This window comes from Oncorhynchus masou, chromosome 19 (assembly GCF_036934945.1).
Source record: "Oncorhynchus masou masou isolate Uvic2021 chromosome 19, UVic_Omas_1.1, whole genome shotgun sequence".
In the NCBI taxonomy this organism is placed as follows: domain Eukaryota; kingdom Metazoa; phylum Chordata; class Actinopteri; order Salmoniformes; family Salmonidae; genus Oncorhynchus; species Oncorhynchus masou.
The window spans coordinates 21812122-21838756 of NC_088230.1; the positions used below are offsets into that span (position 1 = coordinate 21812122).

Here is a 26635-nt window from a genome sequence, read left to right on the forward strand (position 1 = left end):
TAAATGGCTGAAATGGAATTAATTGAATGGTATCAAACGCATCAAATAATACTCCATTACAGTCATTATTATGAGCCGTCCTCCGCTCACCAGCCTCCTGTGCTACAAGGGACACTTACACAGCGATGAATAATGCATGTGTACAGCTCTCTGCACTTTGGGCAAATGTCAAGATGATGGGACCATGTAGCATTACTCAGCACTGTGTGACGCTGCCAACAGGTCAGGATGCTCTGTTCCAGTGTCAGGTCCCTGGTGTAAAACATTGCCATTCTTAGCTTTCACCAAATCTGCTACATTATGAAGCAGATGGACGCACATACGCTCACGCACACACTAACACTAACACACACAAACACGCCTGGGTTAGGTTATGGTTAGGGTGAGGGTTGAGCATGGATGTGGACATGAAAGTAGGGTTAGGATTATATAAGGGAATATTGGAGAAATATTTGACTCATGGTGCAGGAACCTGCTTCCAGGTAGCTCCTGCTCAATTTAACCACTGCAAACAAACACACACCCTCTATGGACAACTGCATGCATATTAATTCTCCTCTTCCACTCTATGTTCTCTGAGAGTCTGTCACTGGGTCTCCTTAGGGGATGACATGAAACATGCAGAGAGAGAGAGAGAGAGAGAGAGAGAGAGAGAGAGCAAAATAAAAGGATATATAATCACATATAAACAAAAAAGAAACATCCTCTCACTGTCAACTGCGTTTATTTTTAGCAAACTTAACATGTGTAAATGTTTGTATGAACATAACAAGATTCAACAACTGAGATATAAACTGAACAAGTTCCACAGACATGGGACTAACAGAAATGGAATAATGTGTCCCTGAACAAAGGGGGGGGGGGGGGTCAAAATCAAAAGTAACAGTCAGTATCTGGTGTGGCCACCAGCTGCATTAAGTACTGCAGTGCATCTCCTCCTCATGGACTGCACCAGATTTGCCAGTTCTTGCTGTGAGATGTTACCCCACTCTTCAACCAAGGCACCTGCAAGTTCCCGGGCATTTCTAGGGGGAATGGCCCGAGCCCTCACCCTCTGATCCAACAGGTCCTAGATGTGCTCAATGGGATTGAGATCCGTGCTCTTCGCTGGCCATGGCAGAACACTGACATTCCTGTCTTGCAGGAAATCACACACAGAATGAGCAGTATGTCTGGTTGCATTGTCATGCTGGAGGGTTATGTCGGATGAGCCTGCAGGAAGGGTCCCACATGAGGGAGGAAGATGTCTTCCCTGTAACGCACAGCGTTGAGATTGTCTGCAATGACAACAAGCTCAGTTTGATGATGCTGTGACACACCGCCCCAGACCAAGATGGACCCTCCACCTCCAAATTGGATCCCGCTCCAGAGTACAGGCCTCTATGTAACGTTCATTCCTTTGATGATAAAGGCGAATCCGACCATCACCCCTGATGAGACAAAACCGCGACTCGTCAGTGAAGGACACTTTTTGTATCTGGTCCAGCGATGGTGGGTTTGTGCCCATAGGCAACGTTGTTGCCGGTGATGTTTGGTGAGGACCTGCCTTACCACAGGCCTACAAGCCCTCAGTCCTGCCTCTCTCAGCCTATTGCGGACAGTCTGAGCACTGATGGAGGGATTGTGCATTCCTGGTGTAACTCGGGCAGATGTTGCCATCCTGTACCTGTCCCGCGGGTGTGATGTTCGAATGTACCGATTCTGTGCAGGTGTTGTTACACGTAGTCTGCCACTGCGAGGACGATCTTCCTGTCCTGTCTTCCTGTAGCGCTGTCTTAGGTGTCTCACAGTATGGACATTGCCATTTATTGCCCTGGCCACATCTGCAGTCCTCATGACTCCTTGCATCATGCCTAAGGCACGTTCACGCAGATGAGCAGGGACCCTGGGCATCTTTCTTTTGGTGTTTTTCTGAGTCAGTAGAAAGACCTCTTTGGTGTCCTAAGTTTTCATAACTGTGACTTTAATTGACTACCGTCTGTAAGCTGTTCGTGTCTTAACGACCGTTCCACAGGAACATGTTCATTAATTGTTTATGGTTCATTGAACAAGCATGGGAAACAGTGTTTTAAACCATTTACAATGAAGATCTGTGAAGTTATTTGAATTATTATGAATTATCATCGAAAGACACTGCCTTGAAAAGGGACATTTCTTTTTCTGCTGAGTTTATATAGATAGAGAGAGAGAGAGAGGGGAGAGAGGGAGAGAGAGAGAGAGAGAGAGAGAGAGACAGACAGACAGACAGCAGTGCCGTTGGCCCATGATGCATGCCATTCCAACACTATGGTCAGAGCAGAATGCCACAATAATGCTTCAGTATCTAGGACACACAACCACAGGCATAGCCCACCCTTATAGCTGGCACACTATCTGGGGTCTGTCAGCAAGACAAGTGTGCCGGTCTCATTCCTCCATCTCTTCCATGGACAGAACAGCTCACACGGTGCCCTGACACACAGCTCTCTCCCCACTCATCACATTCAGGGGGGACAATTAGCTGAAGTCTGGTGAATCTGGTGATCATCTAATTACTACTGGCACCACCATCTATCTCCTTAACTGGAGAACTGTGTCCATTACTCAGCTGGTGGTTTGTCCCCAACCTTAAGAGTTAGAGTGGAACTTTTAATATTGGTTAAGGTGGTATTGTAAGGAAACATACTTCTGTCTGTCTCTCAGTACCCTGTTCTCATTGGCAGTCAGAGGAGGACTGATTGTGAGTTGTGATCTGAGCTCGTGACTCCACTCATTTTGAATGTACATTGCGACGCACCCTGTCTATGGCCCCTTGTCGACATAGATGAGGTCATTGCTAATTGATGCCATGATAGAGCTGCAGACTCAACTCATCCAATTAACACATCACTCCAATAATGGATTGGGCTGAAACAGCCCTTGGGCGGACATGGTCCAATGAAAGTTGTGCTCAGAACATCTTCCAGCAGAATTTTCTGCTTTGGTCCTAATAAAACATAAGGTCTCCCTGCCTCTCATTTCTCAGCACATTATAGCAGAACAGTCATCAAATATTAAGACATTAATAGGCATTTAATTAATCTGTCAGGCACCAAGGTCTCATCAAATGTCACTGTTCCCTGTTTATTTATCTTTTCTCTTCCTGGTCCCTTCGATAATCTTAGTATGCTGTCCTCTAGAGCACAGGGCAGAGGTTCAAAAAAGCACTGAAGCTAAAACAGATGGAGAGAGCCCTGGGGTGTTTTAGTACCCAGGATGCTGTTTAGGATGGATCGTGTGCCCTGGAGGGCGTGCGTGTGTGTGCATGCATGTGTGTGTGTCCTGCAGAGACTGGAAGGCTGTGACGGATTATATTAGGCGCTCAGAACACAGGACAAAGATGAAAACTGTAATATTCATAGACAACAACAGAGACAGTAAAGCACAGACCTCTAATAAAACACTGACAGTTACTTCACACGTATCCCCAAGTCCCAACACACAAATCCCCTACCTACATGAGAGCTGCCTGCCAGGCAGCATGAGTCATCTCAATGTGCATAATCTTTTCATTTCCCCCAAGTCGTCCCAATAATCTGCTGAACTCTATTAGCTCTCTCAGATCGCTACTGTGTCATGGTGTGAACTGAGCCTTAGCCACTCTGGTCTAGATACCACACAGTACACACTCCTCCCTCAAAAAGCAACCTCCCTCCCTGTTCCTCCCCACTCCTTCTCGGAGCCTCATCCAATGGGAACGCCACAGGAAAGCATCCTCGGCTTCATCCCAGACTCAGTGGGACACATGCTGTAACCTGACAGCAAGCACAGAATAAGCTCCATGCTGATTTGCATAAAGGAAAAACACATTAAATTGACTTCTTCAAAAAGCAATTTGCAAATAAGATACACATTCAGCAGATGATATACTGAATGTCTCTCCGCGTAGCTATTTCATTACCAGCAGTGTCTTGAATAATTTTTTTTTTAACCAATATTCAGAACATGGAGAACATTAAAGAGAGTGGCTTCCCTGGTAGCTCTGATCTGTAGAACAGTTAGACAGTTATAAATCAAGTCAACATTTAGACTGCAGAGGAGAGAAAGGAGAATGGGTATCTGAAAAAGGAGAACTGGACATCATCAATAAACTGAAGAAAGTCTCAAAATTCACTTTTAGGTATTCACTTAACATCAATTCGTAAAAATAAACAATACAAATGAATTGTCTAGTCAAGCACAGGCGTGAATGTCTGACGTGTCTTAGTTTGTTTTCATAACCTTTTGATTGCTCACATCAGGCCTAAAATAATTCATTTCCAATATACTGTATCAGTAGTAGTTTTGCTGGATGCTGGTTAATCCTCTCTAATGCCTGCAATCCCGGTCAATCCCCGTAGCTCCAACAGCTGTGTGACTGTGGCTGCCAGATTAGAGCACTACCCATGGAGCAGCAGCACACTGATGCATAGCAGCCCCTGCTGGAGCACAGTTCATAGCAGCCCCGCGGTGTCAGTGATACTGCATAAACATATTTTTCCCTCCTGGGCGAATGTTTAATGAGTATTTCAATTCAGAGGTTCACCTCTCCAGAAAACACACAAAAACAAACAACAAATAATAGAAAATGTGTAGAACAACAGACATCGAGGTAGACAAGTCTTTAGAGGTACGGTACAGAGGATGAGTATTAAACAATGACTAAGGACTAATATACATACATAATCAGCTATAAATATCAAGTATATGGCCAAAGAGACATTTAGTTGGTCTAGGTTGGAAATAGTTAACTTTAGTGAAAAATATAAATGCAACATGCAACAATTTCAAAGGTTTTACTGAGTTACAGTTCATATCAGGAAATCAGTCACGAGAAATAAATAAATTAGGCGTTAATCTATGGATTTCACATGACTGGGAATATAGATACCTTAAAAAAAAGTGGATCAAATGAATCAGAAAACCATTCAGTATCTGGTGTGACATCTCCTTCGCATAGAGTTGATCAGATTGTGGTCTGTGGAATGTTGTCCCCCTCCTCTTCAATGGCTGTGTGAAGTTGCTGGATATTGACGGGAACTGGAACACGATGTTGTACACGTCGATCCAGAGCATCCCAAACATGCTCAATGGGTGACATGTCTGGTGAGTATGCAGAGTATGCAGGTGAGTATGCAGAGTATGCAGGTGAGTATGCAGCTTCCAGTATTTGTGTACAGATCCTTGCAACATGGGGCTGTGCATTGTCATTCTGAAACATGAGATGATGGCGGTGGATGAATGGCACGACAATGGGCCTCAGGAACTCGAATGCACAGAGACACCATGACAAGTTGCCATTGATAAAATGCAATTATGTTCATTGTCTGTAGCTTATACCATAACCCCACCGCCCCCATGGGCCACTATTTTCACAACGTTGACATCAGCAAACTGCTCGCCCACAAGACGGCATACACGTGATCTGTGGTTGTGAGGGCAGTTGGACATACTGCCAAATTATCTAAAATGAAGTTGGATGCAGCTTATGGTAGAGAAATGAACATTCAATATTCTAGCTCTGGTGGACATTCCTGCAGTCAGCATGCCAATTGCACGCTCCCTCAAAACTTGAGACATCTGTGGCATTGTGTTGTGTGACAAAACTCTGCACATTTTAGAGTGGCCTTTTATTGTCCCCAGCACAAAGTGCACCTGTGTAATGGCCATGCTGTTTAATCAGCTTCTTGATATGCCACACCTGTCAGGTGGATGGATTATCTTGGCAAAAGAGAAATGCTCACTTACATGGATGTAAACACATTTGTGCACAAAATTTGAGAGAAATAAGCTTTTTGTGTGTATGGAACATTTCTGTGATGTTTTATTTCAGCTCATGAAACATGGGACCAACACTTTATATGGCATGTTTAATATTTTTGTTCAGTGTAGAGATAGACAAAGTCCCTCATAGCTATTACTGTGTATTTCTTGGTTGTGCTGCCACCCTGTGTCCTTAGTTCACAACTGTATACAGTACATTACCTAGCTTTAGATGGACCTCAATTCAGTTTATTAAGTGATTATTTGAGAAATAGCGACCATTTCTATTATTGGTCTACATGTCCCTGAACAATTAACATTCATTAGCCTCCTAAGAACAATGCTCACAACTTACATTTGGACTATATTGATAAAAGTCACCTTGTCTGAGAGAGATTTTTAAAACCTCACGCCAGGGTAAGCCTACACAAAACACAGCCCTTATTTTAAGTGTTTATAAAATTCCCAATGGGAAAAATTTGTGGTGGAAAAATACTGGAACCATTTCTCTTTTTGACCACTAGGTTTTATGGGTGTTATGACACCTCCACTGCGGGGCTCTATTCCAACAGGTAGGTTTAACAGAGCAAGTGAAACGTGATCATACAGATCACCCATATATCGCCAATAATGCTATTTAGGCCTATATAGGATTTGTAAAGTCATCAACAGCTATTGTTTTAATTCAACTAAAATAGACAATACCTAGTTCTAGGGTTTCAAGCTCTGATTGATTACAAATTAATAATTTATGTTTATTCACATCTCAATCTCAACCAAAAATCAAATCAAACGTAATTTAAAGTTTGATTTGATTTAGTCCTATTCTTTAACTGATCTTTTTGATTGAGATGGAGATGTGAAGCCAACATATCAATTATTAATTTGTAGACAAACTGGAATTAAAGCCCGACTAAGTCAGTGGCACAGATGGAACTATCCAAACAGATAGCTTTTGTTGGCACAAAAAAAAAAACACTGAAAGGGTTTTGATACTCTTCTGCCACCTAGTGGATAATAGCTATACACACAGTTTCACTTGGAAGAGGTTTGGATCCCAATCATTACAAAATTACAGATAGAAAATGAAGCCAGGGAGGCAGTCAAATCTAAGATTTTCAATGAATTCTGAGTGTGAGAGAGTTCTGAATTTCCTCTGATAATCACATAATGACCGTCAGACACATTTGACCTGGTCTGGAAGCACTAATATAAATGATGTCGAGGTCATTTCAGAATGAAAACACCAAAAATGCTTGATATTAAAGATTGTTTTATTCACAATAGAAGTGTAACAAATATAGTTTATGAAACATTTTGCTGCTCATTTAATATGATTTAAGCTCATAAGATTTATATAAATGTATAATGGCATATTTGCCAGAATGGAATATTTACATTTCAATAACAAACCACACACAAAAAAACAGAACAGAACAATTCCTCACAAAATTAAACTTGCATATAAACCAAAATAAACTATGTGCAATGGAATGATTATCAGCATTATTGTACCATTTACATTTGAGGTTGTTTCACAAAACCATTAACAAGAGATTCACAAATAAAGGCATTGTAATGTGAGAGATCATCAACACAATATTCAACCACAAAGTCAATTTGAAATGAACAGCACGTCTTCTAGTCTGCATATCTGAAACAAAGATGAAAGGAAATGGTTCATATGTCATGTGTTAGCATTTTACAGCGACTTGAAGTTTCTCAGTATCACTACGAGTAATCTCTGCTGCTCCCTAAAGCTGCAACAGTCAGGAGAACCACTTAGGCTCTCCGGCAGTGCAGAGATGGTGAATGCAGCAATTTCATATCTACAGTGTATCACAGTGTATAGTGACGCTCTTCCCTGGAGCCGGAATGGCTACCGAACTGAACTAGGTAGTAGGGATGTCAGCCTACATGGACATCACAGTTTCTCTCATTAACATTGCTTCCTCCAGTAAGGTAAACAGGTATTATTATTATGTCTTAAAGAATGCTGTAGAAAGCAGAGTTAGGCTCCAGTAGTGGGCTGATATCAGCTTCTCAAACCTCTTGTCTGGTCTATCCTCTAATGTAAGAAAATGACTTCAACCATGACGAAGGCCCTTCTTCAAGACCTCTTGATCCTACCCCGTTTATTTCCCAATAAGATGTACTGTATGTGGACATCAGTGGCCCCTGACTGTGAAAGATGTACACTACAGAAGAACAGGACCACGAGACCAAATCCGCTCCCCTTTAACTTTGCCTTTATGATGAGACAACAGAGTGGTTTGATGGGTCCTGTGGTCACCTGAAAATCCATTTCTGAGTGTCCATAAACTTCCATGTCAATAAGTGTGTTGGAGGGTGTGAGTGTGTAGTGTGTACTTCTGAATACGATATGCATGTACAGTGTGACCACTTCGATGTATTCATCATCTTGTCTTTATACAGTATTCAGCATGTATGTATGTATGTATGTATGTTCATATGTATACAGCCTTCCTTGCATCTTCTCATTGCATTTCAACACAACTAAACAACTCTTCTTAGTGCTTCCTCTTCTTCTGAACTGACTAACAGCTTCCTCTAATCGGTACCAACAGAGCCATATATTTTAGAGAGTTGGGCAAACTACGAATTTGGAATATTTCTTATCCTAGACATTCCGTTTACATTTACATTTACATTTAAGTCATTTAGCAGACGCTCTTATCATCATTATTAAATGTATAAATATTCCCTATGTAACATAAATGGGGAACTAACATGGCTGCCATAGAATGTTGAGGTGTCATGTAAATGCCTCATAATGCAGGAACCTCAATGTCCCACCTCTTTAAATAGATTGCTCTGGGTACCACGACACATTGTTTCAGCATTGTGTGCTGTCCAGAAGAAAGGAACAAAAAATAAATCTCAACAAACACATTTAGAACAACAAAAGGTAAAACAATCTTCAGTTCACATTTGATGGTACATTCATACGATGCATTCGTTACATATGATTGACTCCCAAATTCTTGGTCTGATTCTGCCCTTGTCTCCCCAACACGGTCTCCCTCCCATCTCCCAAATAATGCACCTAAACAACAACACAGGGCCCATTCTCTCCACAGTGCCACCAATGTGCCTGATGCCAAACCGTCCTAACTATGTACTATGGAATAAATTAACAGCAAAGCAACTATTTTACATCACATGGATTAATGTCTCTACCACCTGTAATAAAGGAACAAACAAACAAACAAAGCACATGTCAACTTTGTCAATTAAAAAATAAAGGAACATGATGATGGGGGTGGGTGACTAGGCTGAATGAATTGATGGAACAGATAGATAGTCAACATTTCTACTTGTTTAAAAACAGAGGTTATTCTCAGTGCAGGTCTTTTCCCATCAAGGTACTTCGTCTCCTTTAATACTCTATGTTGACCTGCTACACTCATCTGACTGGACTGGTGTATTACTGGTGTTCAACACCAGATGTCAGTGTGGTAGAGGAGGAGACAAAGCTCTCAATCAACCATGCCATCTGAACAATGATGACCTACCTACCGGTTTAAATTAAAAACCTTGCCATTTGCCTGAACTGCTTATTTGATAGACCATATTAGACTGAAAGGCACTAGTTAAGATTTGACTATCAAGCAGGTGAGAACCAAGCTCTGGGTCTTAAACAGAAATCCACCTAAATGGTCCATTGTTAAAGTCTGACTAAAATCATACTTACGATAAGAACGACACAAATGTGATATGTTGATTGACATTGATCTATTGTCAGTCACACCCACAAACACATACCTCAAATGGTGGAAAGAACGAAAGAAAATAAATGACAAAGCTTTCTTCAAATCAGTATGGCTTTTTTTGGAGTGGCGGCAAATCTTACAGCGCAGTGTCCTGTTCTCCTCACAGAGGAGGGTAGATTTACAGCACTGGGAGGGGGGAGCATGCAGACTATCTTTACAAGATGACAAGAGGAGAACTCTTGGATGAGGTGGTTCCTCCCAGTCCCCAGTAGGGGGCAGTCTGGATCTGGAGAGGCAGGCAGCCGGTCCGGTTCCATCTGTTCTGGTCAGGGACTCCAAAACAGGAGAGTCCAGTCTGCCAGGGAAGCGGCCTGCCTGGGTGAGCTCCACCCATGGTGGGGGAGGAGTAAGAGACAGCTCCGCCCACTGCTCAGAAGGGGAGGGGGTAGAGGAGTTTGGTGGTGGGAGGGTCAGGGGGTGATCCAGGAGGACCACTCTACTCCAGCTGGCTGGGCTTGTCTGTCATCTCCTTCCTAATGACAGGGAGGGGGTGGGCCTCGGTGTTGAACACCCAGTGCTCCAAGGGAAGATGGTCATCATCAGAGAAGAGCAGGTACAGGTATCTGAGAGAGAGAGAGAGAGAGAGAGAGAGAGAGAGAGAGAGAGAGAGAGGGAGAGACTCAACTTAGCTCAAACACTCATATGTGATCAACAAAACATGAGGACCTCAGACCGACCACTTATTTAAACCAACAACCTCAAGTCCTAGTTGAGTTCTGACTGATGCAATCATGGACAACATCTACTAGATGTCTGAGTGTCAGAGACGGTGGTGGGCCGGGGGTGGTCTCACAAAGACACGTCCCAAAACCAACTCAGGGAACAACCAGTTCAGGAGCTCTCCCATGCCAATATTTCCCTGCCAAGCTTGGGGAGAGCCAAGCCAACAATGCAAATCAATGAATAAATAAAAATGACAAAAGACTAAACAATTTCTGTTTCCTTTGGCAGAAAACAGCAGCTTGGACACCGCATGCCAAAAGCTATCGCACTCGGCAGTAAGTTTTTGCGAGTGAACCGGTCGCAAATCAAAAGTTGATTCCAGAACCAACGGTTGGGGGACGAGTGGAGGTGGATCTATACCCTACACGTCCTTAATCAGATACAGAGGTGACACCTGTTGGACGCCATGCCCACCCCGAGTCCCCGCAGTGACCTTGCGGACACCACTCCATGTTCAGAGAGAGAGATTCAAAGACTCAATCATGGACACTCGTGACAGTTGTGTCTGCTTCACATGATGTTTGTTGTCTCTACCTTCTTGCCTTCATGCTGTTGTCTGTGCCAATAATGTTGTACCATGTTTTGTGCTGCTGCCATGTTGTGTCGCTACCATGCTGTGTTGTCATGCGTTGCTACCATGCTGTGTTGTCATGCGTTGCTACCATGCTGTGTTGTCATGCGTTGCTACCATGCTGTGTTGTCATGCGTTGCTACCATGCTGTGTTGTCATGCGTTGCTACCATGCTGTGTTGTCATTGTACCATGCTGTGTTGTCATGCGCTGCTACCATGCTGTGTTGTCATGCGCTGCTACCATGCTGTGTTGTCATGCTACCATGCTGTGTTGTCATGCGCTGCTACCATGCTGTGTTGTCATGCGCTGCTACCATGCTGTGTTGTCATGCGCTGCTACCATGCTGTGTTGTCATGCGCTGCTACCATGCTGTGTTGTCATGCGCTGCTACCATGCTGTGTTGTCATGCGCTGCTACCATGCTGTGTTGTCATGCATTGCTACCATGCTATGTTGTCATGCATTGCTACCATGCTATGTTGTTGTTTTAAGTCTCTCTTTATGTAGTGTTGTGGTGTCTCTTGTCGTGATGTGTGTTTTGTCCTATATTTATTTATTTAATTAATTGAGGCCTTTTGCCTTTTGGTGGGCCGTCATTGTAAATAAGAATTTGTTCTTAACTGACTTGCCTGGTTAAATAAAGATGAAATCACAATAAATAAAGATGGAGAATGAGACAGAGTGAGAGCGAAAGGAGAGGTGGCTCCAGCTGTTACAGAGAGGGATGATTAAAGGCCATGGGTGGGAGAGTCCAGGCACCCCTCCCAACAGTTAAACCACACCTGACCTACCAGATCAAGAAACAGCTAGGGGCAGGAACATTGAGTCCATCACAGTCAGTGAGCCCCCAGTGTTCTCAGAACTCAAGTGATTACTCAAAACTCAAAGCCCCATTGCACTACACTAGGAATGATGAATAAAAGTAAAATAACTCATTAAGTCACAGCATAGCATCCCTCTTTAACAGTGTCTCGTGTCCTAATACTGGGAACAAAGTGAACATCGGGAGGGCTTTTGGGCCCCTTCATGTTGACAAGTGCTTAGCTTTTGATCTGGGGGAACATGTTAATGCAGTAGACCACAGCAACAAGCCCACAGCACAGTCCATCTCCCTGGGAAGGAACGGGAGGAGACAGCAAAGCAAACAGCCAGATATACACTGTTTTCAGAGTCATCATTACTAATGTGACCTCACTCTAAGAGAGGAAGGAGGAGGACCCTGGCTATGAGGCAGAAAGAAATGGAGAAAGGGAGGAGAGAGAGGAGAAAGGAGAGGGGAGACAGGAAGAGAGGGTGAGAGAGGGAAAGAGAGGCAGAAAGAAATGGAGAAAGGAAGGAGAGAGAGGAGAAAGGAGAGGGGAGACAGGAAGAGAGGGTGAGAGAGGAGAAAGGAGAGGGGAGACAGGAAGAGAGGGTGAGAGAGGAGAAAAGAGAGGGGAGACAGGAAGAGAGGGTGAGAGAGGGAAAGAGGCAGAAAGAAATGGAGAAAGGGAGGAGAGAGAGGAGAAAGGAGAGGGGAGACAGGAAGAGAGGGTGAGAGAGGAGAAAGGAGAGGGGAGACAGGAAGAGAGGGTGAGAGAGGGAAAGAGAAGCAGAAAGAAATGGAGAAAGGGAGGAGAGAGAGGAGAAAGGAGAGGGGAGACAGGAAGAGAGGGTGAGAGGAGAAAGAGAAGCAGAAAAAGATGGAGTGGAAGAAAGTAGGGAGTGAGGGAGAGCCAGTGTCTAATAGATGGATTTTGCAAGCATCAGTAAAAGAGACATTTGGGGAGGCCTGGGATCTGGAGACCTTATTCGCCAAATTGCATCACTTTCCACCACCATTAAATACTACAGACGTTTGAACGGCTCTATTAAGCGGTGGGACTCACACAGCGTTTCATAGCAGCATCAGTCAGAGAGGCAGATTAGCCCAAGGGTTTGACCACAAAAGGAAAATAAACACCAACATCAAAGTGCTGCACAGTTATTAAATGCACAGGAGGGTGAAAACTTATTTAACTTTTCTGTCAAGCAAGTCTCCCTCCCTCACTTAGCCTCTTATCCTTACTCTAGCCCAACCTTGAACCTATCTACTTTTCCTCTCTCCCCGGGCCCCCCCTTTCCATCTCTCTCTTCATCTTCCTACCCCTCTTTCCCTTTCTTTCTCTCCCTCTCTCCTGCATGGAGCTTGTTGTTATCTCACTGAGTCATGGTGATGTGGCTGTGGCTACCGTACCTAGCCCCGGGGCAGAGCAGTGCCAAGCAGGGGAGGGACACAGAGCAGAGCGGGGACACAAAGAAGAGCAGGGACACAGAGCCCATGACCTCTCTATAAGGTCACACCAGAGTGCTGTGACAAGGTTCCAACAAGAGGGGAGCAAAACAACACCACTGACTCTCAATAGAAACAAAACAACACCACTGACCCTCAATAGAATCAAAACAACACCACTGACCCTCAATAGAAACAAAACAACACCACTGACCCTCAATAGAAACAAAACAACACCACTGACCCTCAATAGAAACAAAACAACACCACTGACCCTCAATAGAAACAAAACAACACAACTGACCCTCAATAGAAACAAAACACCACTGATCCTCAATAGAAACAAAACAACACCACTGACCCTCAATAGAAACAAAACACCACTGACCCTCAATAGAAACAAAACAACACCACTGACCCTCAATAGAAACAAAACACCACTGACCCTCAATAGAAACAAAACAACACCACTGACCCTCAATAGAAACAAAACAACACCACTGACCCTCAATAGAAACAAAACAACACCACTGACCCTCAATAGAAACAAAAAAACAACACCACTGACCCTCAATAGAAACAAAACACACAACTGACCCTCAATAGAAACAAAACATCCTCAATAGAAACAAAACAACACCACTGATCCTCAATAGAAACAAAACACCACTGACCCTCAATAGAAACAAAACAACACCACTGACCCTCAATAGAAACAAAACAACACCACTGACCCTCAATAGAAACAAAAACAAAACAGAAACAAAACACCACTGATCCTCAATAGAAACAAAACAACACCACTGACCCTCAATAGAAACAAAACAACACCACTGACCCTCAATAGAAACAAAACAACACCACTGACCCTCAATAGAAACAAAACAACACCACTGACCCGCAACAGAAAGAAAACACCACTGACCCTCAATAGAAACAAAACACCACCACTGACCCGCAATAGAAACAAAACAACACCACTGATCCTCAATAGAAACAAAACAACACCACTGACCCTCAATAGAAACAAAACAAAACAACACCAATGACACTTAACAGAACCCATAGAGAGGGGGGTTAATGCTCTCTCAGACCAGGATTAGACTGTAAAAAAGACAGAGATCCATCTATACACCATTCTATAGTCCATCTACACCTCAGGCATTCTGCTCTTATCAATGGTGAAAGTGGAGAGGAGACAGAGAGAAATTGAATTGAGAGGGTGGGGGTATAATGGGCTCAGTAAAAGCGCTCTGTCTGTCTGCCTGCCACCGCCTCCTCTTATCTATCTCTGTGTGTGACTGCTGCTATCTCTGAGAAGACTGCTTAGGTCCCTGTAGTCCACAGCACACTGCCTGCCTGTCTGCCGCCGCCTCCTCTTATCTATCTCTGTGTGTGACTGCTGCTATCTCTGAGAAGACTGCTGAGATCCCTGTAGTCCACAGCACACTGCCTGCCTACCTGCCGCCGCCTCCTCTTATCTATCTCTGTGTGTGACTGCTGCTATCTCCGAGAAGACTGCTGAGGTCCCTGTAGTCCACAGCACACTGCCTGCCTGCCTGCCGCCGCCTCCTCTTATCTATCTCTGTGTGTGACTGCTGCTATCTCCGAGAAGACTGCTGAGGTCCCTGTAGTCCACAGCACACTGCCTGCCTACCTGCCGCCGCTTCCTCTTATCTATCTCTGTGTGTGACTGCTGCTATCTCTGAGAAGACTGCTGAGGTCCCTGTAGTCCACAGCACACTGCCTGCCTGACTGCCGCCGCCTCCTCTTATCTATCTCTGTGTGTGACTGCTGCTATCTCCGAGAAGACTGCTGAGGTCCCTGTAGTCCACAGCACACTGCCTGCCTGCCTGCCGCCGCCTCCTCTTATCTATCTCTGTGTGTGACTGCTGCTATCTCCGAGAAGACTGCTGAGGTCCCTGTAGTCCACAGCACACTGCCTGCCTGCCTGCCGCCGCCTCCTCTTATCTATCTCTGTGTGTGACTGCTGCTATCTCTGAGAAGACTGCTGAGGTCCCTGTAGACCACAGCAGACTGCCTGCCTGCCTGTCTGAGCCGGCCGTGACAATACAATACACCCAGGACGTCAGTAGTTTCTCCTCAGAGGCCCGCAGGCACAGCACAGACAGAGGTAGAGTACACAGTGGGGGAAGGACATTATTCTACTTCTGATCTGTTTTGAAGTGTTCAAACAAACTGAATGTCAGGAATACAACATAAAGAGACGTCTGTTTTTCAGGGTGTGATGAAATTCTAGAGCAGATCTTAGATGTCATGAAACGGTGTGGGTGTCAAACTCATCCACACACGATAAGATGAAGATAACCGTCTAGTTGGCATGATGGGGAGGAATATTCATGACCCCAACTGTCCCATTATATTTAAGAAAATCGAATACTGTAGTTATTCAAGGGTATGTTCTGGGGGAGGATGTAGGATAACAAAATCATGCCAACAAACCTGATGTATTTTTATCGAATAGACTTACAATCGCACTTGACTTTTTCCCCCTCAAGCTACTTTATTGAGGAAAACTGTACCTACTTCAAATCAAATCAAAGTTTATTTGTCACATGTGCCAAATACAACAGGTGTAGACCTTACAGTGAAATTCTTACTTACAAGCCCTTAACCAACAATACAGTTTTAGAAAAATAAGTCATGAAAGTATTTACTAAAATAAACTGAAATAGTAAAAAAAGAAGAAAATAGAAAAGTAACAAATAATTAAAGTGCTGCAGTAAAATAACAGTAACGAGGCTATATACAGGGGTTACTGGTACAGAGTCAATATGCGGGGGTACAGGTTAGTCGAGGTAATTGAGGTAATATGTACATGTAGGTAAAGGTAGTGACTACGCATAGCTAATAAAAAGAGAGTAGTAGCAGCTAAAAGATTTGGGTTGGGGGGGAAGACGCTGCAAATAGTCTGGGTAGCCATTTGATTAGCTGTTCAGGAGTCTTATGGGGATAGAAGCTGGTAGTTAAGAAGCCTTTTGGACCTGGACTTGGCGCTCCGGTACCGCTGTGATATGTGGGTCTTCCACCCAGCCATCTTAAGATGAATGCACTAACTGTAAGTCACTCTGGATAAGAGCATCTGCTAAATGACTCAAATGTAAAGGCAAGGTGAAAGTTGTAATGCTCGGTATCCAGATGCCTCTATGCAGAATGACAGTGTGTGACTAGAGGGTCTTACTTGAGTGTCTCGGCCAGGTAGAAGCTCTGCTGGACGTCATCATGGTTGGGGCTGGAGGCGTAGACGTCCCGCACTCCACTGTAGCCCCCCTCCACACGACAGTGCTTCTCCAGAGCCTGAGAGACACAGAGAGAACAGACAGTAGACGGGGGACAAGAATGTGAGAGAGGAGGGAGAAGTGTTGAGCTGACTCTTATGTCAGTGTGTTGGAGATGTATGCACGGTGCTAGCTAGTTGCTGAGTAGGCACATTTCAATTCAGTGTGGCTGCTCTGCCTGGGGGTAGGGGGGGAAGAGGAGAGGAGAGGAGGGGAGGCTGCCTTAGGCTCAATGACTCAGGGAGAAAACAGGGCTGATGAGGAAGGGGCTGCTGTAGCGCTCACACATCCAGTCTGGCTGAACAAGGTTGAGGTACAATATCTGCAGGCAGGTAGAGAGGCAGGCTGATTTATGGCTAACACAAGGCCCATCATAGGTAATCTCATGTCATTAGTGGATACAATTACACAGCTCTGGGATCTGGGCAATCAGCATTGTCACTGTTCTGTTGCAGCATGGCAATGATACAGCAGACAGGGGAGAGTGAGAGAGAGAGAGAGAGAGTGAGAGAGAGAGGGAGAGCAAAAGAAAGCACGAGAGAGAGAAAGGAAGAGTCTAAGAGGTTTTGGAGACTCCTGCACTCAGAACTAGCCATGCGTAGACCTGAATGAGTCTACAGATCACAGTGAACAGGGGTCTATTGGAATGCCTTATCACTGTGATTTCAGGGGAAGTCTCTTCTCAGTGGAGGTTAAGAAGGGACAGAGTGGCACAAACATGACAGGAAGGACTGTGGTGGGATAGTTATGATGGATGATGGGTACTGTAGTTTAGGCTTGGGTGGTATACCGTATATCGGGTTATTTGTATATAACCATGGCATGATTTTTTTAATACCAGGCAATTTTCAATACATTTGAAATAAATGCAGTCAACTCATGCAATGCGTTAGGAGATAAAACAGATCGCGTTATTACTTTGTTCCCCAACACCGTCGAGTCAGTCGCGTGTTTGTTTGTAAACAGCACAACAGGAGAAAGCGGGAGAAGGTGAGTCCAGCTGTGCATTGTTTTAAATTAAACAGTGGTTTTTTTGCTTCAATAGAGTGATCAAGGACGTGCAACTATAGTTTTCCTACACAGGAATTACATTAGAGCAACACATTTGATAGAAAATAACTTCATTTTCATCAGATGACAATAGAAGCGCAACACTATTTGGCTCGAAGCCACACAGGAAAATAGGCTTACAATGACAAAGCAAGGTCATTGTAGAAAAAACAATGCATGGGCATCATATTCAACTGTTCAGGCCTATCACAGAAAGAATGTAGCCAGATACATTTCATAATGTTTTGCTTAAGGTAATCCTGCATTTCAACAAAGAAAAATAGGCTGGCTACACTGAGAAAAGTACTGGAGAAAAGAAGCTCCACGTCAGTGGGAGCGCTGTCTGCTGATAAAATGCCCTTTAGTGAATTCTCATCCGAGTTCAGAAGTGCAACTGAAGCACAAATGAGTCTGAAACCGAGCAGAAATTACAATGAGAAGCCTTTTAGATATGTGTTTACAAAACGCAGCAAGATATTTCTTATATACGTTTTATTTATTTTTTCCTGAGTGAAAAACGCAGAATTGTGTGTTCACACAAAGCCTAGTTTAACTTGGCATCTAAGTCAGCTTTCTGACGTGTTTGAGAAGTCAGTCTTTTGGATGAGTTCCTCTGTCCAGTGTCTGTTCTTTTGCCCATCTTAATCTTCTCTTTTTATTGGCCAGTGTGAGATATGGCTTATTCTTTGCAACTCTGCCTTTGAAGGCCAGCATCCCGGAGTCGCCTCTTCACTGTTGACGTGGAGACTGGTGTTTTGCGGGTACAATTCTTTTTCTACCCCCTTTTCTCCCCAATTTTGTGGTATCCAATTGTTAGTAGTTACTATCTTGTCTCATCGCTACAACTCCCGTACGGGGCTCAGGAGAGACGAAGGTCGAAAGCCAAGCGTCCTCCGAAACACAACCCAACCAAGCCGCACTGCTTCTTAACACAGCGCGCATCCAACCCGGAAGCCAGCCGCACCAATGTGTCTGAGGAAACACCGTGCACCTGGCAACCTGGTTAGCGTGCACTGCGCCCGGCCCGCCACAGGAGTCGCTAGTGCGCGATGAGACAAGGATATCCCTACCGGCCAAACCCTCCCTAACCTGCCCTAGACCACTGCGCCACCCGGGAGGCCCTTTGCGGGTACTATTTAATGAAGCTGCCAGTTGAGGACTTGTGAGGCATCTGCTTCTCAAACTAGACACTCTAAAGTACTTGTCCTCTTGCTCAGTTGTGCACCGGGGCCTCCCACTCCTCTTTCTATTCTGGTTAGAGCCAGTTTGAGCTGCTCTGTGAAGGGAGTAATACACAGCGTTGTACGAGATTTTCAGTTTCTTGGCAATTTCTCTTATGGCCTTCATTTCCTTAATTTCTCAGATCAAGAATAGACTGACGAGTTTCGGAAGAAAGTCCTTTGTTTCTGGACATTTTGAGCACGTAATCGAACCCACAAATGCTGATGCTCCAGATACTCAACTAGTCTAAAGAAGGACAGTTTTATTGCTTCTTTAATCAGAACAAAAGCTTTCAGCTGTGCTAACCTAATTGCAAAAGAGTTTTCTAATTATCAATTAGACTTTTAAAATGATAAACTTGGATTAGCTAACACAACGTTCCATTGGAACACAGGAGTGATGGTTGCTGATAATGGGCCCCTGTACGCCTATGTCGATATTCCATAAAAAAAGCTGCCGTTTCCAGCTACATTAGTCAGTTACAATATTAACAATGTCTACACTGTATTTCTGATCAATTTGATGTTATTTTAACGGACAAAAAAAAAGTGACCCCAAACTTTTAAACGGTAGTGTATAACTTTATGATCTGGATGGACTATCTTTGCAATTTGTTTATTTTTGGTTGCATATTTAGCTAGAAGCCGCTATGCAAATTCACTATTACCAGTGCTAATTTTGTTAGCATTTTGGTAATAGACGGCCAAAGGGCTTTTTTTTGTTGCTTTTTTTGGCGACCCCTTGTGTACTAAGCCGATAATATAGTAAGTCCCGGGGTGAGAGAAGGACGGTATGAGGATATGAAAATCAGGATACTGCCCAACCCTACTGTAGTTCTCACCTGCACGGCCTCCCAGCCCCACTCCCTGTACTTAGGGTCGTGGGTGAACCTCCACATGTACATGTAGGTCTCTATGACCTCTGGCCTCAGGATGAAGTACTTCTCGTTCTGCCGCGTGGCGATGGCCTCCACGCCTCCGTCAAACCTGAACGCCTCTGGGCCCAGCTTCAGGGCTATGACATGGGAACAAAGGAAGAAGACAACATGTCAACAAAAAACCCAGCTCTAGGGGAAAGTAAAGGACACAGAATGTCAAGAGAACAAAAAAAATCAACTTCAGTTCCTGGATGGAGCATGAACCCATATGACGACATTTCAGAGCCAAGAAACCAGATTATGAGTAAAGCAAAGTTCAAAAGGTAAAGGGAGTTTGTCACGTGATTTTGTGTGAATTAAGGGTTTAGCAATATTGTTATTTCCTGTAATCCCTGTTTGATGAGAACTAGCAACTATGCACACAGCAGGCAGTGACTCAGCGGGGGTAGGGGGAGAGGATGGAGGTGGGTTGGAGGTTGAATGGGGGCACAGGGGTGCTGTGGAGTTAGGGAGGGCCAGGGGATTACGCTGCTTCATAGAACGGTATTTTAATCTAATCTAGTGATGTCCTCAGCCAGTTCTGTTGATAGTAAATATATAGATAGTTAGATGGATAGATAGTTTGTAGTGATGGAGGAAAAAAAATTGATAGTTGCATATCGGCATATACTCTTTTACGATATAGCGTATCGTTTTGACAATATTGCAATATTATTTTTGCACTAGTTGGCTGTAACTGCACCAAAACCCCCAGTATTTCCCTTCATAGCTTGTTCTCCATCTTCTTTTGAAATAAGGAGCCAATTCATTTTCAGAACTTAAATTTATGACTGATCAAAATTCACTTTCTCATAGCTCTCTTGTCTTCTGCATCAAACACATGGTGAGCAATATGTGAGCAACATCAAATCACAATACATATAGTATCGGTACGTAAGTATCGTGATATTATTGTATTGTGAGGTCCCTGGCAATTCCCAGCCCTAATAGATTTCCTGATGGTCAATCCGGACCAGAGGAAGTGAGAGAGGAGAGACCCTCTGACTCAGACTAACCTGGCTGGCACTATGCTCTGTCTACCCAGCAGCCCTTCTGGCCTCAGAGAGAAACCAGGCTCAACAGCTCCTGAAGAGGAGTGAGTGAGTGAGTGAGTGAGTGAGTGAGTGAGTGAGAGTGGGTGGGAGGGTGGGTTCTTTAGACGTTGACTTAAAAGTCTCATTCATCTGTCGGAAAACATCAATAGTGTCCTGGAAAGTCAGTGAGTGAGAGAGTGAGTGAGTGAGAGAGTGAGAGAGGGTGAGTGAGAGACAGTGAGTGTGCTGCGGTTAACTCACCTGATTCAGCATTAACTCACCTGATTCAACTAATCACAGCCTAATCTGAAGATTAGCTGGACTAGTTGAATCAGGTGTGTTCAAGCAGAATACAAAACAAAAGCCTGTACACACTTGGCCCCCGTTGCCTACCACTGCTGTGTAGAGGGAGACACAGAGACTGATGTTCCCCAGACGACGGGGTCAGTCAGTCAGACTCACTTGTGCGGGCGTAGGACTCGTGGCAGGTGCGGGCAATCTCTGAGGCCTGCTCCATCTGGTGACCCGTCTTGTCCTCGGGCGCTCCGTCCGCCCCCAGGGCGATCATGCCCCCGGCGAAGCACGTCAGGTGACCCATCTTGTGCTCCAGCAGGCCGCCCTTCCACTCAGCGATATACGTCAGTCCCCCGCTGGACTTTCTTATCAAACTGGTCTCAATGGCCTGGATGACAATGACAAGAACGGAAGACAGATGAGCACTCTATCCACTCCCAGTCCCAGACAAGAGCCATTCCCCTGCAAATGGAGTAGAACCTTCCGGAACATGAATAACTACTGCCAAAATAGCATCGTTAAGCTTGATGAAGCTGCTTTTGCAGGAAAACTAGGGGTCCTGGTCACCAGCCACTGTTATCTATTTTCTGGGGCGGCGTGGACTCGAAGTTCCTATTTGTCCCTGACATTTACACATACACACAAGGGCCACTTTACCCAGATATATTCTCAAATGGCGGGCGTGTCCCACCCACAGCGAGACATGACACCAGGTGTCATTCAGAACAAAGGGTGGCCCCTCTCCCCCACTAGCCACACAGCAGGTGTCCAATATGGTACCATCCCATGACTGACAGACAAAACATAGTTATTACAGAAATAATGGGCCATTATTGATGTAGAAAGAGATATAAACCTATTTTTTAACATAGGGAATAAATAACCGCAGCTAAGACGAGTCGACGGCATGCTGAAACGCTACACTATTACAGGTGCATTCTCTGATACTCCTAATTGATCATCACGTCATTTGGCATATTTCTTTTCATATTCATTGGGTTTGCTTTTCTCCTGCTAGGGGAAGACCTAAGAAAAATAAATATGGCAACTCTCCTGAAAGTAATGACATTTTCAAAAGATGATTCAGATCTGGGCTTTTGCAGTGACACATCAATGGGCCGTGTATATAGGCGGCTGGGCTTTATACGCCGCGATACGCCTCAGAAAACCAGCTGATTAATATTCCTCTAAACTGGCTATTTCATTTCCTTTGGTCTCTTTAAAGGCAGCCTATATTCTGTTTAGCAACAGCAAGCCTGACAGACAAATAGACCTGGGCTGGGCCAGAACAGGAGCAGATAGACAGAGGCAGACAGCAGTGCATCTTGTTCAGCTTCTCTTCTCATTGGGGGGGGGGACAAAGAGACAGAGAGACAAAGAGACAGAGAGAGAATGTAGGCCAGGCCGGCACTGAGGCGAGGATGCCAAGGAGCCATTAATAAGAGAACAGAGTCTGTCGTAATCGCCTGCCTCTCAACATGCCTCACAGTCTGCCTGACCCAAATAGAGGATGGCATGGCGTGGCCATGGGGACCCTCTCGCTGTGGGTGACCTGCTTGTGGTGATGGCAGGCAGGCGGACGGGCGGGCGGGTAGATACACAGGTGTGGTGGGGAAACGAGGCTGTCTGGGAGGGGACTTGAGGAGGGAGGGTAATATCCTGGAGCAGTCCGGGTCCTTGTGGACCTCTGCACAGAGAGAAACATCTTTATCTCCCACAGGACAGGCTGCTTGGCTCTAATGAAACATAGAATTGGGCGAGCAGCAGTCAGAGCCCATCTCACCAGACAGAGCTCTGAGTCTGGCTGCCCCCCATCCACTGACAGCCTTCAACCCTACTTGAACTATCTCCTGTGGAGTGCAGTTTGTACTCCACACTCAGAAATAGACAACTCCTACCTGGCATAGCATGCTTCGAATTCAGACTCCAACCCATACTTTTATTGATTTCTGACTCTGACTGTTCACAGTAATGGAAGAAATGTAACTGTTGTTGACACACAGACAAGCGCTTTCAATCGAGGTCGAAAGAGCCTCTTGACAAGGTATAGTCAGTGCTTCAGATAGTGCTGGTACTGTAGCCATTAATCTCAGTAAGAAAGGAGAAAAGCTGAGTAGAGAAGACAAGTTGGGAGGAGCGGAGGGGGAGTAGAAAGTAGGGGGGAGAGGAGAGAAAAAAAGAGTGTAGGCTAGGTTTCTGGAGGGGTTTACCTGCAGAGCTTCGTAGTAGAGCTTCTTGCCCTCCTCGTCTGTCTTGTCCGACATCAGCCAGGCCTTGAGGAGGTACTCATAGAAGCTGTCTCCCAGGCCGCCCACTGACACATGATCTACAGGACAGACACAAAACAAAAGAGTAGAGGATCACGCTGGGGTCTGGCTAATAGATCTACTCTCATCCAGTTAGCACCCCCCCCACCTCCTTCCTTCCCTTCCCTCCCTCCTTCCTTCCTTCTTCCTCCTGTGGCCTGCTTCACCTCAGGATGATGTATGGCCCAATGATGCTGGCCATAATCTCACCACCCTCGAGGCTGATTACACAGGAAGGTGACCCCTAAATGCCTGCTCAGCCTCAACGATAGAGGGACGTGTCTGGCATAGGCCAGGTCGAGGGGACGGGAATGGGGACAAAACCCAACAAAGCTACAACAGTAATGTGATTAGACTCCTTTGATGGCTGATGTATTGAAGATGTATGCAGAGGAGAGATTGTCCTTCTGATGAGTTTATCAGCTCCCCCAGGCATGTCCCTGTCACTGTGTGTGTGTGTGTGTGTGTGTGTGTGTGTGTGTGTGTGTGTGTGTGTGTGTGTGTGTGTGTGTGTGTGTACACCTGTGAGCGTGTGTAAACGAGGGAGAACGTGAATGTGTGCACATCTGTCTGTGACTGATATAGTCTGTGCATTTATATGACAGATAATGTGTGTGTGTGTGTGTGTGTATCGAGCAATACCACAACATGATAAAAAGACCGAGGGTCTGTGCACACAGAGACATTCAGTGCGGTGAGGGGCTGTGCTTTGTGCTGCGCCCGGTGATGGGGTTGTACTCTCCTGTCCACTTCACCACTTCACTATCTGAGGAATGAGTCTCCTGGGTCTGGGAGAGAGCCCCAGCCAAGCCACTCTGTTTGTCATAGTGATTGTCATGCCCCTCATACATATGTATATGTCATTAACAGCCACAGAGTTGTTTGGGAGATGGAGATTCGACTCCAGCAGGAATAAAGGCGACAGGACAGAGCACCAGAGGTAGGGGTATAGAAGGTTGCCGTAGGCCTTAAAGGGGCTGTACTTTCTGGCTGACTGGGGTCGTTTTGGGTCTGTGACTCCCTGCCATAAGGGTAAACAGGTCAGAGAGGGAACACAAGGTCAAGGATCTGATCATGGCCCTATCTGATGACAACACACACTAACATAAAACATATGAGCGGGAGAGGCTGTGGACCTGGATAACAGGTTGATTGTGTGTGTCTGACTGAGATTGCTGGGAGAGACATGGTGGTGGCAGGTCCTCTCCAGGCTGCAGACTGACACCCCTGTGTAGGTGACTTGGGGACGTTATCACATCATGAGTATGAGGTGTGTGTGATAGCTTGTGTGTGTGTGTGTGTGATGTGAGTAAGTGTGCATCACCTGGTAGATGGCTAGTGATGGCTGTTCAACAGTCCGATGGTAATAGAAGCTGTTCAACAGTCCGATGGTAATAGAAGCTGTTCAACAGTCCGATGGTAATAGAAGCTGTTCAACAGTCCGATGGTAATAGAAGCTGTTCAACAGTCTGATGGTGACAGAAGCTCTTCAACAGTCTGATGGTAATAGAAGCTGTTCAATAGTCTGATGGTCTGTTGATAGAAACTGTTCAACAGTCTGATGGTTATAGAAGCTGTTCAACAGTCTGATGGTAATAGAAGCTGTTCAATAGTCTGATGGTAATAGAAGCTGTTCAACAGTCTGATGGTAATAGAAGCTGTTCAATAGTCTGATGGTCTGTTGATAGAAACTGCTCAACAGTCTGATGGTAATAGAAGCTGTTCAACAGTCTGATGGTGATAGAAGCTGTTCAACAGTCTGATGGTGATAGAAGCTGTTCAACAATCTGATGGTGATAGAAGCTGTTCAACAGTCTGATGGTAATAGAAGCTGTTCAACAGTCTGATGGTAATAGAAGCTGTTCAACAGTCTGATGGTTATAGAAGCTGTTCAACAGTCTGATGGTAATAGAAGCTGTTCAATAGTCTGATGGTAATAGAAGCTGTTCAACAGTCTGATGGTAATAGAAGCTGTTCAACAGTCTGATGGTAATAGAAGCTGTTCAACAGTCTGATGGTAATAGAATCTGTTCAACAGTCTGATGGTAATAGAATCTGTTCAACAGTCTGATGGTAATAGAAGCTGTTCAACAGTCTGATGGTAATAGAAGCCGTTCAACAGTCTGATGGTCTGGTAATAGAAGCTGTTCAACAGTCTGAAGGTAATAGAAGCTGTTCAAGAGTCTGAAGGTAATAGAAGCTGTTCAACAGTCTGATGGTAATAGAAGCTGTTCAACAGTCTGATGGTAATAGAAGCTGTTCAACAGTCTGAAGGTAATAGAATCTGTTCAACAGTCTGATGGTAATAGAATCTGTTCAACAGTCTGATGGTCTGGTGATAGAAGCTGTTCAACAGTCTGATGGTCTGGTGATAGAAGCTGTTCAACAGTCTGATGGTCTGGTGATAGAAGTTGTTCAACAGTCTGATGGTCTGGTGATAGAAGTTGTTCAACAGTCTGATGGTCTGGTGATAGAAGCTGTTCAACAGTCTGATGGTCTGGTGATAGAAGCTGTTCAACAGTCTGATGGTAATATAAGCTGTCCAACAGTCTGATGGTCTGGTGATAGAAGCTGTTCAACAGTCTGATGGTCTGGTGATAGAAGCTGTTCAACAGTCTGATGGTCTGGTAATAGAAGCTGTTCAACAGTCTGATGGTAATATAAGCTGTCCAACAGTCTGATGGTCTGGTGATAGAAGCTGTTCAACAGTCTGATGGTCTGGTAATAGAAGCTGTTCAACAGTCTGATGGTCTGGTGATAGAAGCTGTTCAACAGTCTGATGGTCTGGTGATAGAAGCTGTTCAACAGTCTGATGGTCTGGTGATAGAAGTTGTTCAACAGTCTGATGGTCTGGTGATAGAAGCTGTTCAACAGTCTGATGGTCTGGTGATAGAAGCTGTTCAACAGTCTGATGATCTGGTGATAGAAGCTGTTCAACAGTCTGATGGTAATAGAAGCTGTCCAACAGTCTGATGGTAATAGAATCTGTTCAACAGTCTGATGGTAATAGAAGCTGTTCAATAGTCTGATGGTAATAGAAGCTGTTCAGCAGTCTGATGGTCTGGTGATAGAAGCTGTTCAACAGTCTGGCGGTCAGGTAATAGAAGCTTTTCAACAGTCTGATGGTAATAGAAGCTGTTCAACAGTCTGATGGTAATAGAAGCGGTTCAACAGTCTGATGGTAATAGAAGTTCAACAGTCTGATGGTAATAGAATCTGTTCAACAGTCTGCTGTTCAACAGGATGGTCTGGTAATAGAAGCTGTTCAACAGTCTGATGGTGATGGTGATAGAAGCTGTTCAACAGTCTGATGGTGATAGAAGCTGTTCAACAGTCTGATGGTCTGGTAATAGAAGCTGTTCAACAGTCTGTGGTCAAGCTGTTCAACAGTCTGATGGTAATAGAATCTGTTCAA

General features: G+C 44.7%; 1 protein-coding gene across 1 annotated transcript in view; it reads right to left on the reverse strand.

Annotated features, from left to right (window-relative positions):
• Positions 1-7013: 7013 nt before the first annotated feature.
• The window catches only part of LOC135506002 (mannosyl-oligosaccharide 1,2-alpha-mannosidase IA-like), a 169745-nt gene continuing 150123 nt past the window's right edge, over positions 7014-26635 (reverse strand). Inside the window, exons 8-12 of the mRNA XM_064925330.1 lie at positions 23125-23240; positions 21083-21302; positions 19512-19684; positions 16303-16418; positions 7014-10117 (exon numbers count right to left, since the gene is read on the reverse strand). Coding sequence (XP_064781402.1) covers positions 9991-10117; positions 16303-16418; positions 19512-19684; positions 21083-21302; positions 23125-23240 — 752 coding nt within the window. The 3' untranslated portion in view covers positions 7014-9990. The remainder of the gene's footprint in view (positions 10118-16302; positions 16419-19511; positions 19685-21082; positions 21303-23124; positions 23241-26635) is intronic.